This window comes from Tamandua tetradactyla, chromosome 16 (assembly GCF_023851605.1).
Source record: "Tamandua tetradactyla isolate mTamTet1 chromosome 16, mTamTet1.pri, whole genome shotgun sequence".
Lineage (NCBI taxonomy): Eukaryota > Metazoa > Chordata > Mammalia > Pilosa > Myrmecophagidae > Tamandua > Tamandua tetradactyla.
In genome coordinates this window covers 14,486,877-14,499,566 of record NC_135342.1, presented here as the reverse complement: position 1 = coordinate 14,499,566, position 12,690 = coordinate 14,486,877, and the positions used below count along the sequence as shown (strand labels likewise).

Here is a 12,690-nt window from a genome sequence, read left to right as displayed (position 1 = left end):
TGTTAACCCGCGACAAGCTTTGTAGCCACAATTTCCCTTAATCCCACAGCCACCCTGTGAATAGTGAGCTGTTATCAGCATCAATATTTCCATATTACAGATGAAGAAATGAGGTGGAGCTGAGCGAGGCCACCAGCCCAACGTCACCAAATCCCAGCAATTCCTCAGGGTAGGGCCAACTCAGGTGTAATAGTCCAGGGGGTTCTTCGAGCCTCCCTTATAACTTCCCACATTGATTATTTTTTTCTTATATGATGAACATGTACTACACTTTAAGAATGCGAGAAAACAAGGAAGTTTATTCTATTCTGGGAAAAGAAAGAGAACATTGGCAAAAGAATACTGAATCTGGAGGGCCGCGGTGGCTCAGCGGGCAAGAGTGCTTGCCTGCCGTGCCAGAGGACCCCGGTTCGATTCCCGGCCCCAGCCCATGTAAAAAACAAACAAACAAACAAAATATAATAAAACAAGAAAATGTTTAAAAAATGTTTCCCTTTCTTCCTCCCTTCCTTCCTTCTCTGTCTTTCCTTCCTTTCCTCCCTCTCTCTTTAAAAAAAAAAAAAAAAAAAAAAAAAGAATACTGAATCTGCTAAGGGACTCCAACCCAGTCAGCCTTAACAAATCACCTTGATTTGTTTTCATGGTTCATCCTCGACTTGTGGATTCAGGTGCAGCATCACACCCACATCTTTTATACAGCTTTTATACAGAGGTAAGCAGTTAAACAGCTGCATCTTGAATATCCACTTTTTACCCTGTTGTTAAGTAAGACTCACATGTTTACACTAAGTCCCAGCCAGGGCTTGTACACTCGCAATAGCGGCCACACTTTATAAATGGCTTACGGGATTTTCAAAATGATCAGACAATTTTGATAAATTTGATTTCTGCCTTAAGTGCTAGTTTAAGCCCACCCCACTATGGGGAGCCTGACGATCGCCTACTCTTCCAGGAAGCCTTCTCCCTCCTCTGTTCCACCTGCACTAGCCAGCCCCTGGGTGCCCAGGGGGCCAGCCTTGGCTGGTTAAGCAAGCTGGGTCAAGAGGGTAAGAGTTTGGAGGCAAAACCTCTCAGGTTCCATGAGGGGGCAGCCTCTGGCCTGCATGGGAGGACCCGAGGAATGAGACAGGAATGCCTTTGTCTTCCTTTCCTGGAGAAGACCTAGGGTCAAGGTCTAGACAGAACACAGAGGCAGCAGCTGGGGTCAGGGTGTGTGAACCTGTAATGGCCATTCTGAAGGTTCCATCATGAGTGAGGGCCCATATCCACCTGTGTTCCACCAACACTTCTAATACTATCAGTCTACTGTGCCACAGACACTGTGCACAGTAGTCAGTCAGACGCTGCTCATCGTCACCCTAGCTAACATCTCCTGAGCTCCTAGAAGGTGACAGACCCATGCAGGCCAGGCATTCATGAATTAACCCATTTTAATGTACTGTTCAATTATCCAAACAGCCGGAGACTATTAGCTTCATTTTATGGGTTAGAAAACTAAAGCTAAGACCAATAAAATCCCATACCCAAAGTTTCACGGCTGGGCCAGTGGCAAAGGACAGATCTTATCGAGTCTGAGGTCTCACTGCAGGCTTGCTGTGTGGAGCTAGAGGGCCAGGTGCACTGCCACAGAGGACAGGTGGGGGAAGTGCAGTGACAGACGCAAAGGCCTAAGGGAGTGTGAAAACTAAGGAAGGTTTTCCAGAGAAGGTGACACACAAGGTCAGATTTGAAAGGAGTAAAAGGTATACTAGATGGGGATCAGGTATTCTAGGCTAGGGGACCTATGTTAGAAACCCGCAGACGCAAAAGACAGTTGGATTTTCCTTTAACCCTTCTTCTAATCTACCCACATGTGCTTTCAATTTCTTTCAGTCTGTCCACTGAGTGCCTGAACAGACAGCGTAGGACCCTGTGCTGAGGTGTGCTGGGGACAGCAGAGATAAGTGTAGGTCAAGACAGACCTGGCCCCTCACAGGGATTAAATAGGGGTGGGGACACAGACTGACAGCACTAGAGAAGACCCAGAGTGCTCAGGGTTGGGATGGGAAGACACTGGGGCAGTGGAAGCCTGAGAAGGCCTCTATCCCTGGGAAGGCAAAGGAGGAGCAGAGGGGCAGTCAGGAAGGCTTCCTGGAGTCTGAAGGAGGAAGGGAAGGAAGTTCCAGGCAGAGAAACCCACTGATGGGAAGGCTGGAGGTTAAAAGAAAGCCCATGAGGCCGTCTCCCATCAGCCCTTCTCCCCACGTGGTGCTTCTGCCTCTGCCCAGGCCCGTCCCACGGCATGTGACTGCCTGCGAGCTCCTCCATGTCAAAGGCTGGACCTACTTCCACATCCTTGCTGCCAGCACAGAGCCTGTCCCACAAAGGCCCAAATTAATGTCTGAGGACAGCATCAGAGCTATGGCACAAACTCAGTGGCCCTGGCAGGTCAGAAGAGAGGATGAGGTATGTAGGACATGCTAGACAAGTGGTGGTAGCCAAACCACGAGGCCAAGCTGAGCTCTGGACTCTACAGGCTGGGCTGTAGCCCAACGCTAATGGCAGACCAGACATCTGCATCCTATTGAGCCCCTACCAGCTGAGCCCAGGCCAGATACCCTCATTCATGACACAGGTTATTTATGGAGAGTACTCCTCAGGGGATGGAGCCTCAATCAGACCCACAGAGTTCCTGCCTCATGGAGCTCTCAATCTACTGGGACTCACAGAAAGGCAGAGAACAATCACATCAAAAAATCTAGAATTCCCACTGTGGTCAGACTGTCAAAAGGAGAGGTTCTGAGAGTGGCTCACATCAGGCTGATTGAGGTGGGAGAGTTCAGGAAAGGCCTCTCAGAGACCTGAGAGCTGAAGAAGAGAAGGGTGGAAAGAACTGATGGAGTGCCAGCAGGAGAGGGGGGAGCCCTGACAGTGAAGACATGGCCCCTCTGACACCAGGGAAAAGGCTTGGTTGACAAAGGAAAGGAGATCAGGCCGCACACAACACAGGCCACAGACAGCGCTGCAATGCCCACCCCGCCGCTCTGCTACTCCTGCCCCATGAGGAGTGAACTCCTGGATTGAGGAGCTGAGGGGAAGGGAGGGGAGGGGAGGGAAAGGGAGAGGAGGGGAAGGGAGAGGAGGGGAGGGGAAGGGAGCAGAGCATCCCTCAGCTCCTGAGCACACCTTCACGCGCTGTTTCTTGTGCTGCACACTGTCCAGCTCATCATCCTCATCGCTATCTTCATCCTCACAGCTCTGCAGGAAGGGGATCTGCTCCAGCACCGAGCCACCCAAGCGCTCTTTGCCATCCTTGCCCGCTGCATTCCTGCCCATGACAAGGGGCAGAGAAGGCATTAGTCCTAATAGGTGACAAAGTCCAGATGGAAAGGGGCTGAGGCTCGGTGGCCAGAGTGTGGACCCAGCTCTCAGAACGGACTTCAACCCCACGTAACCTTGAGTCTGGTCACCCAGAGGGCCTTGAGCCCACTCTGCCTGACAGACACTCATTCCAACTCGAGCCTTCATTCAGGTGGCAGACTGGGACCCTACTCCTCGCTGAGCTGTGACCCACATGCTGAAGGACTGGCCCCAACCCTGAGCTCATGTTTCCCACATGTGCTGAGCCAGAAGGAAAACTGGATGGGAAAGAGGCACTAACTCAGCAGGACCTGTTCCCACAGCCTATTAGAAGTGCCAGAGCTGGTCAGGCAAGTGATAGGAAACTGGCCAGCAGGAGAGGGCAGCTTGCTACTCTACAAGCACATGGACATGGCCAGCCAGCCCGACCAGGGAAGAGCAGGGCAATCTATACCCCATTCCTGAGGGGATCTCCCCAGGGACAACAGTGCTTCTAATTCTACCTCCTGGCCTGCTGCTAATGCCTCTGAACTTGACAAGTTTTAGCAAAGAAGGCATTTGCCATGCCTGACTCCAAGAGGAAATGGAATTCAAACTTCAGATAAATGCAAACCACCTCCTTTGTGCCATCAGGTTCTTCTCAACTGCCGACGTGCACAGTTAACACTTAGTGGAAGGATCACTGCAAACGCATTCTCTTTCCGCCAAGCTGCCCAACCTGGCACTCATTGCTCTGCCCTTCCCTTGCCAGTCCTCTTCTCCCAGGAGCACTCATCAAAGCCAGGCACTCCCCACTTCCTGAGAACAGGCTGTGCTGGACTCCCAGGACACCATTATGCCTACCGTTCCTCCCACAACATGGGCTGTGTCGGCTCAGTCTCTTTTGCTGGCATGTCCTCTGCCTCCCCTTTCCAGCCTCTAAAGGGCTTTGCCCTTGGATCTCTTTTCTGCTCCATCTACACTCCCTTGTGACTGCATATAGTCCCATGGCTTTCAAAAACCACCCATATGCTGGAGAACCAGAAGTCATTTTCAGGAGTCCAATGCCTCCTTGAACTCCAGACTAGGCGCTTGGCATCTCTGCTTGGATGTCCAATAGGCCTCAAACTTCCCAGGTCTCTAAGGAGCTTCCTGAAATGCCACAACTCTCTTCCCCATTTTGGTAAATGCTTCTCTAAGGTCCTCAGATCAAACTCTGGAGTCAGGCTTCTTCCTTTCCTTCTGCTTGGTTTGATGTCCATTCTATTGAAAACCATCGAGAATCTGACCATTCCTTGCTCCTTCACTGCTCACATCCATCATCTCTTGCCTGGTCTCCTAACAGGTCTCCCTGCCTCTATTCTTGCCTCTCCCACAGCCTCTCCTCAAAGCAAATCAAGCACATAAGGTCACACCACACCCCAGCTCAAAGCCACTGGCTTCCCACCCCACCTTATGGTAGACTCTAAAACCCTTATCATGGCCTGTGGGGCCCTGCTTCAACTGACCCAAGATGTCAACCTCTCACCACAGACCACAGCCTCCACATTCTTGCCCCACTCCACCATGCAGGCCTTTCTCCTGTTTCTAGAACATAGCAAGTCTTTCCCGCCTCAAAACCTATTGCACTTGCCATTCCCTCTGCCTAGAACACTTTCCTTCCAGCTATATGTGTGGCTACCCTCCATTTCATTCTGTTATCTTCACAACTGTCACATCCATAAACAGGTCCTTCCTGCCCACTCCATCCAAAATAGTACTATTTCTTCCGTCACTCTTTCTTATCATCTTTTGTCTTCACTACACTTAGCACCATCTAACGTTTATCTTCATAAATAACAGCTATGATGAAAAAAATGACATTAAGAGCTCTGTGAGGATGGCAACCATGCCTGTCCTTGGCTCCTGGCCCAGGGTCTGCCTTCAGTAGGTGGGCTCAGTGCTTGCTGAGGAGCATGTGAAGGCCTGGGAATGAGGAGAGTGGCCGGCTAGAGATGAGGCCACGGCATTTACTGACACAATGGCTAGCGCCATGGGAGTTTGTATGGAAGGGGAACTCAAAAAGGAATCCTGGGGATCCCAGCAATGAAAGGACAGAGGCTTCCAGAATAAAAGAGCCCACATACACTCAGGAGAAGAGGTCGCCAGGGCACCTGCTGATTCTTTTCTCGCCCCGGCCTTCAACCAGGGGAGGAAGAACAGAGGAAGAGACCCGTTATGTCCAAGAGCTCACCTCTTGATCTGCTCCTCAATCTGTTTCACCAGTAGTGACTCGCCCCCGCTAAGCACCCCAGGGCCCGGTGTGGTCCTGGGGCCTCCCTCACTGGGCTCCATGGCCCCATTGAGCTCCAGTGAGCGGCCAAGCAGGGAGCGCACACGTTTGGACCGCATGTCCAGGATGGTGTCCGTGTAACCCACCTCTTCTAGGTACCTGGGGAGGAAGGACCAGTGTGAATCAGATGGCCCAGGGCGTCTTTATGTACTGCAGGAGCCAATGAAAATTGGGACAGGCTCTTTAGAGGGCAACTCTAGACTACATATGAACATTTTAAGGAAGTATATGGCCTAGACCCAGTAGTTTCACTTGCAAGACTAATTTTAAGAGAAGCCCTTGCATGCATGCACAACACTGTCATGCAAGGACGTCTGCCACGATGCCTTAAGAACCAAAACGGAGACTGCCTCAATGCCCACAGATGGGGCCTATGTTGGCAAATGACTACAAAGCAAGTCACTGATGGTGGAGCGAGGCAGAAAATAAATGAGGACTCTGTAAGGGAAAGATGGTCAGGATAAATATCTTAATGAAAACTGTAAGTTCTACGTTCTGCATGATTTACACTTTTGTAAAAAAAAAAGGTATTAATGTGTATACAAGCATACATCGCACACAAACACATACTTGTATTATGACCCCAAAAGGTCTAGAGATTTATTAAACTTAACAGCAGTGACCTCTGGAGAATGTGATTAGCGATTTAAAAAGAACTTTTACAACTTACTCCACTTACTTCTACAAATGAGCATTTATCACTTCTGCAAGTAAAAAAAGTTTAAGCCAGTTGAGACTGGTCTAAAAGTTAAAAAACAAACAAAAAACTTATGGGACACATGGGATCTGTGCTTCAAAAGATGTGACACATCATCCCTTGCTGGTCCCTACCAGTATCTTCACCAGGAAGCCATTCCTGCTTCCCTGGTCCCTTAGAGCACCCTGACTGCTCTGCTCACACTGGGCTGCACTTGTCTTCCTTTGCTTGGCTTAATCTTAACTGTGTTTGTTTGTGTCTGTGGTCCCTACTGCCCCAGGAAGAGAGGCAGAATGGTGAGAGCTTGGGCTCTGAGGTTGGACTGCCTGAGTTCAAATTTCAGACTCTCTACTTATTAAGTGACTTGTGTTAACATATAATCTCTTTGCACCACAGCCTTTGGAATGGGGGAAAGTGAGGTTATATGTAGCAGGGACACTATAAGGGGGTTTATATGATAAATTGATGTGTGTAAAATGTGCAGGGCACCCAGTCCGTACTTTTAAGTGTTGCACATTATTATCATTATCACTTTGCTGTTACTGCTTGCACACAATTTAAGGTGGCAGTTACACTTCTAGATATTTAGTGTAAGGAAATCAAGGAAACACAAACAGCTTTCTGGTGTTTACCACCTTGTCTGTAACACTAAAAAATTAAAAATAACCTCCATGAAATTCATCTACAGAATTACTGTTCTCCATATGAAAAACTATAATGCAGCTATTAAAATGATGCAATATAACTAATTTAGGTAGGAGGTTAAGGCTTAGAATGCACTATAAAACAGTGTGAAGGTGAATCTCTGCTTTTATAATACACACACACATACAACACACACACAAGATTGATTGCATATGTGCCAAAATGTTTATAAGTAATGAAATTCCTTGGATGATGGAATTATGAGTGATTTTCTTTGTGCTTCCCTATATTTTCTAAAGCACACAAATCTCTGCTTAATAAAAAATAGTTTAACATTACCCTTAAAAATATGCCAGAGGCATTAAAAGCTCCCCAAAAACAAAAGGGTAGTTTTCTAAGAGTGGGGGTTCCCATGTTTGCCTCCTTCCCTAGGGCAGGATCCCCATTTCCTCTCCCTAGGCAGGGATCCGCCCACAGGGTGACAGGCCATCCCAGCAGTGGCCACCTGGACTCCTGATACTATAGTGCCCCTACTGGGGACAGGAAGGACTGTGGTATCTTGGGGTTTATCCCCCGAGCCAAACAAGCAGCCTCCCTACCCAGACCCGTAGCCCTGCACACTCACTGTCGGAGAAGCTGCCGTCCCTCCTTCCACACCAGGGGGCTGTTCTCCAGGGTGACAGATTCCACAGGGCCATTGGAGACTGATGGGTGGAGAGAAAGGAGGCATGTGTCTCATCAGGGACACATCACATCCCCATCACTTCCCTCACCCCTGGGACCTGAATCAGCCACTGTCCTGGGGTCCTGGGGAGTCCACTTCCTGAAAGTGCTTGGACCCTACCATCTGCCCTCTTATTGACACCTTTTTTGAAGCTCCTCATCTCTCATCTCCCAACTGGTCCATTTGGGACCAAGCCCCAAAAGCTATCTTTAAACAAAGATCTAATTTTGTTATTTTCCTGCACACAAAAAGCTAGCATGGTTCTAAGAGAAGTGGCAGACTTCGGTTCAAGTGTGACTCTACACTTCTCAGCTATGAGACCCTGAGTGAATCAGTTTACTTATCTGAGCCTCCATTTCCTCCTCTGGGAAATAAAGTTAATCATAGCAGCAGCTACCTCCTGGGATTATTGTGAGTATTAAATCAGATAATTCATTTAACACAACAAAATAATTCTTGAGCACCTACTATATACCTGGCTGGGTGCCTGGGCTATATCAATGAACTAGGATCCCTGACTTTACATTGCAGTAGGCGCTAGGCACTGTCCTGATAGATGATATTCACTCCTCACCTGGCATTTAAGGGCTTTATAAGTCTGCTTCAGCCAAAGTTCTACCAGGACCCTGCCTAGCCCCTACCTCCACTGCCCTACACTATGTGTTCCAGTTGTGCTGAGTATCCCCTGTTCTCTAATATGCCACACCATCTCATGTCCCTCTACCTGGAATATCGTCCCTCACTTCCCTGCTTGGGAAGTGATTCTTCTATCAAGAAGGCTTAAAACTGTAAGAGACTAGAAGGCAGGGCCCAGGTCTGTCTTGCTGCCTGCCATGTCCCTGACCTCTGAAAAAAGCCAACATCCCACAAACATGTTTTGATGAATGACTGAAGGAATAAATGAAAGCTGAGTTTAAACACTGCCTCTTCTGTGAAGTCTTCACTTGCTTTCCTAAGCATTCCACAGCTCCCTGTATAAAGCCCTATCTCCAAAGGCTTTGCAGTCATCTATTTGTGTGTTTATCTGTATTTCCAGAGGAACAGCAGGCAGGACTGGCTTTCTCCATTCTTCTCCAACCCCCTCAGGGCCCAGCCCAGTACTGGCACAGGATAACCCTGGGGACCTGGGTGGTGGAGGTGGGGGGGGTGGGAGGGTGGGGGCAGGTACGAGTAATGACATTCCTCCCCAGTCCCCATGGCCAGTTCTGCCTTCTATGGGCGCAAAGTAAGAAAGAGGCTCCCGCCTTTATACTTTTCCATCACATGCAGCTTTGGCGGGTGGGGTGGACACATGGGGAAGGTCACAGAGTGGGTACCTTGTTCTGATAGATCGGATTTCTTCTCCCCTTGGTTCAGATCTGTTCCAAACTTCAGTTTATGATATTTGGCCCTGAAAGAGCAAATGATTAACACATGGAAGACACAAGAGAGTATATACACAGGGCCAACACTCACCTCAAGAATCTCAGATCTCAGAGCCTCCACCTGATCCACCACAGTGACCTCCAAGGTTGAACTGCACCTACCTTTCACCCTCACACACCTGGTCAGGAAGCAGCCCCGGCAGAGGAGGCACAAAAGGGTACACATAAGTGGCTATGAACCCACACTTTGGAGTCAGGCAGACTGACTGGGTTTCTATCCCAGTCCTATGACTCTGAAAAAGTCAGTTATGTACTCCAAGCCTCGGATCCTTATTGGAAACAGGGCTATTATACTAGTTGCCTTAGGCTATTGGAAGGGATAAATGAGACAACAAACATAAGGCCTTTTGCACAGGGTCCGAAACACAGCAGGCCGCCATTATCACGGATCTTGTTACTGGGGTCTATCATGAGTCCGACTACTGCAATGCCTAGGGCCCCACTGCCTCATCTCGCCCTCCATCCTCCAGAAGCCAGGCCTTACAGGAAGATGGGAGGAGAAAAACTGCTTCCAATTCTCCCTAATCTAGAAGCAGAGTACCAGAAGGAAGCTTAGAGTGACAGCCTCCAGCCCTCCTGTTTGGGGCTGACTTCTCAAAAGGCAGGACTGGGGCAGGGGCAGTGGGTTTACCTCTCCTGCTTCAGTGCATATTCTAACATCTTGATCCGCCGCACCAGGTCAGTCTTTAGATTCTCTTGCCCCTTCCTTTCTCCCTGGAGGAATGCGACCTGGGCCTGGGAGAGGGAAGAAGGGGAGAATGGAGGGAGAGAGAAGGGGCCAAGAGGATGCAGGGTTCAGGCCCTCAGCCAGGTATAATCGGTTCCTGCCTCAACCCTCACAATGACGTGCATCAGCCACTTCCTCAGGCACTGAGACCCTAAGCCAGGATTCAGGAGCGCAGGGGGAAGGGATGCTGGATCTGTTTCCAGGGTCCCTTGTCATGTAATCCACAATGAAAGACCTGAAGGCAAGTCCTTCACCCCTAAAATTAAAATAAGGTTAGCTTAAATCTAACTTGGCTTTTGGGGAGAAGTTGGGTCAGGGATGAAGGTGGGGGAGGCAGGGATTAATAGCCTTGGACTCCCTCTCCCCACCCCCAGACAGGTGCGAGCCTAAGGTTGCTGGTGGAGGTCGTGTCCCACTATTCCCACCATAGCATCTGTCTCTGGGAGGCGTAGGAAGCTACTGCTGGAGCTTAGGGACAAGAGTGGGTGGTTCAGCTCAGCTCCTGCTCCAAAGCAAAAGCTTTGCAGCCCGACCCCCACCACAGAGAACAACCAACACACTGATACCTGCCCAGGGTGTGAGGGAGATGTGCCAGTGACAGGACCAGAGCTCCTGCCAACCACTTCACAAAGCCTGCTGGCTTGGGCAGTCTCTGTCTGCTCTGGTCTGTCAACAGGTCGTCTGGAGACACTGGGCCAACAGCCTTCGAGGCAGGATCCTGGCCCCTGACCATATCCAGACAGCCCTTCTGCCAAAGCCCTTAGCACAGGACTCATCCCTGGCTTCTCCTCAAATGTGCCACCATTCCGGTCCAGGGTCCCAGCTCAGCGACTTATTTGCTCTATCATCTTAGGCAAGCCATCAACCTTTGAACCTTTGTTTCCCCCACTAGAAAATGAGGCCCATGAAAGTACTTGCCCTTAGGGCTGTTATGAGGTTCCAATGAGACCCTCATGTGTTAAGTTCTTCTCAGTCCAAGACCTAGCACAGACTAGGGACTAATAAATGCCAGCTCCTCCCCCTCCTTATCAATTTTATTCTCATGTCTATTTTTCTGCAACTTTAATATGAGCCCAGTTCTTTAGGAAAGCTAGGATCCCTCTGAGACCCAAGACCAATTAAGGGATGTCTGTTGATTAACGGGCCTCCTGTCCCTGTGGAGGGACAGCTGCAACTTCCCAGAGCCGAGCTTCCTGCACATCACACGTCTGCGGAAGAACTTCAACAAGTCCGCTGAAGCCTCCACTCTAACCCTGGACCCTTTTTCTAGCCCCAGTTCATTCTCAAAGCCTAGCTCCAGAATATTTCCTCCAGACAACCCTCTTGGATGCTGCCCACTGCTGTCCCTCCCCTGGCCCCATGACCTTGGAGCGTAGGCACAGGCCCATGCCCGCAATCCAATTATCATCCCTGCTCCTGTCCTCTCCTTCAGACAGGCGAAGAACTGAGTACATACTAAGTAACACCGAGCACTGGCTGGGGAAGGACAAATTGGAACAGCCACACACTGTCTTTCCAAAGGGCAACTTGATAACATTGATAAAAATGTTAAATACGCCTTCCTTTTGTCCCAGCATTGCCTGTCTAGAAATGTGCTGTTTGGGCATGACCCGATGGTACACCCACCTATATGCACAAAGATGTTCACTGCTTTATAATAGCAGAAAAGCTAGAAGTAATTTAAATGTCCACCAACAGGAGACTAAATAAATGTTTTCTCTGTAGAACGAAAAACTAGGCAGTCCTTTTAAAAATGTCGTATAACCATATGTGACAAAGTAGGAAGATCACCAAAATATATTCTGAAGTGAAAAAAGCAAAGTTCAGAGCAGTATGAATACATTTCTTCTGAAACAAATAAAAAGTATGTGCATCAAAGTATAACAAAAATATAATCTACTCATTTATTTATTCCACAAATACTTATTAAGTACTAACAGTGGGTCAGGTGCTATCATAGCACTGAGGACACAGCACAAAACAAGATGGACCTCATGTTCTAGTGGGTGTGGGACAAACAGTACACAAACAGGTATCACCCAGTATGCCAGGGAAAAGAAACCTCATTTGGTCTCTGAGGCCACTGGGTTTTTTCTCTAACACCTTTTTTTTTTTTTACTTCACACTTTAAATCAGCATGTAAAGGCTGGACAGGTGGACCTTCGCATGATCAACATCTCTGAAGTTTGAATTTCTGACCTTTGGGTATTTTTTCAGGCACACAAAACTACTCTGTTTCTGAGTCATTTCAGAAGGTGGGAGGAGAGGTGAAGAAAAGGTAGGTGGCCACATCTCCATCAAAATACAAGCCCCAAGTTGCCTCCCCACTGTCCTCCCTGCTGTTGTGGAATTTCATCATCACTCCTATTTTCTAGCAGCAGGCCAGCCTTGTTGAGAGCCTACATTTGTCCAATGTTTCACACTGTTTAGAGATAATCTACCATGTCGGCACTGTGTGATGTATGGGGCTATTGCAGAGAAGCCACCTGGATCCTGCCCCAACAGAGTGTACCTTCTGCATATCAAGAGATGAAACATATCACCATCAGATGAAAGAGACCAGAGTTGGGTGGTAGGCTTAAGGAATTCAAAGGTCAGTATGCCAGGATGATGATGTGTAAAAGATCTAGCAAGGGAAGTTAGAGAAGCCAGAGGTCCAACAAAAGATCACAGACCACATTAACAAGTTTGAATTTATGCTAAGAGCACAGGGGAAACCATGGAAGGGTTTCAAGCAAAGGAGAGATGCAATTAGATTTGCATTTACTAAGGCAATTCGAGTCATAATGTGTAGAACCGATGCATGGGGACAAACTAAAGCCA

At 48.6% G+C, this 12,690-nt stretch overlaps 1 protein-coding gene across 3 annotated transcripts in view; it reads right to left on the bottom strand.

Moving 5' to 3' along the window:
* The window catches only part of STRN4 (striatin 4), a 28,725-nt gene that overhangs the window by 11,660 nt on the left and 4,375 nt on the right, over positions 1-12,690 (bottom strand). For all 3 annotated transcript variants that reach the window (XM_077131350.1, XM_077131351.1, XM_077131352.1), the window contains exons 2-6: positions 9,772-9,875; positions 9,033-9,106; positions 7,618-7,696; positions 5,552-5,749; positions 3,166-3,307 (exon numbers count right to left, since the gene is read on the bottom strand). In XM_077131350.1, coding sequence (XP_076987465.1) covers positions 3,166-3,307; positions 5,552-5,749; positions 7,618-7,696; positions 9,033-9,106; positions 9,772-9,875 — 597 coding nt within the window. The remainder of the gene's footprint in view (positions 1-3,165; positions 3,308-5,551; positions 5,750-7,617; positions 7,697-9,032; positions 9,107-9,771; positions 9,876-12,690) is intronic.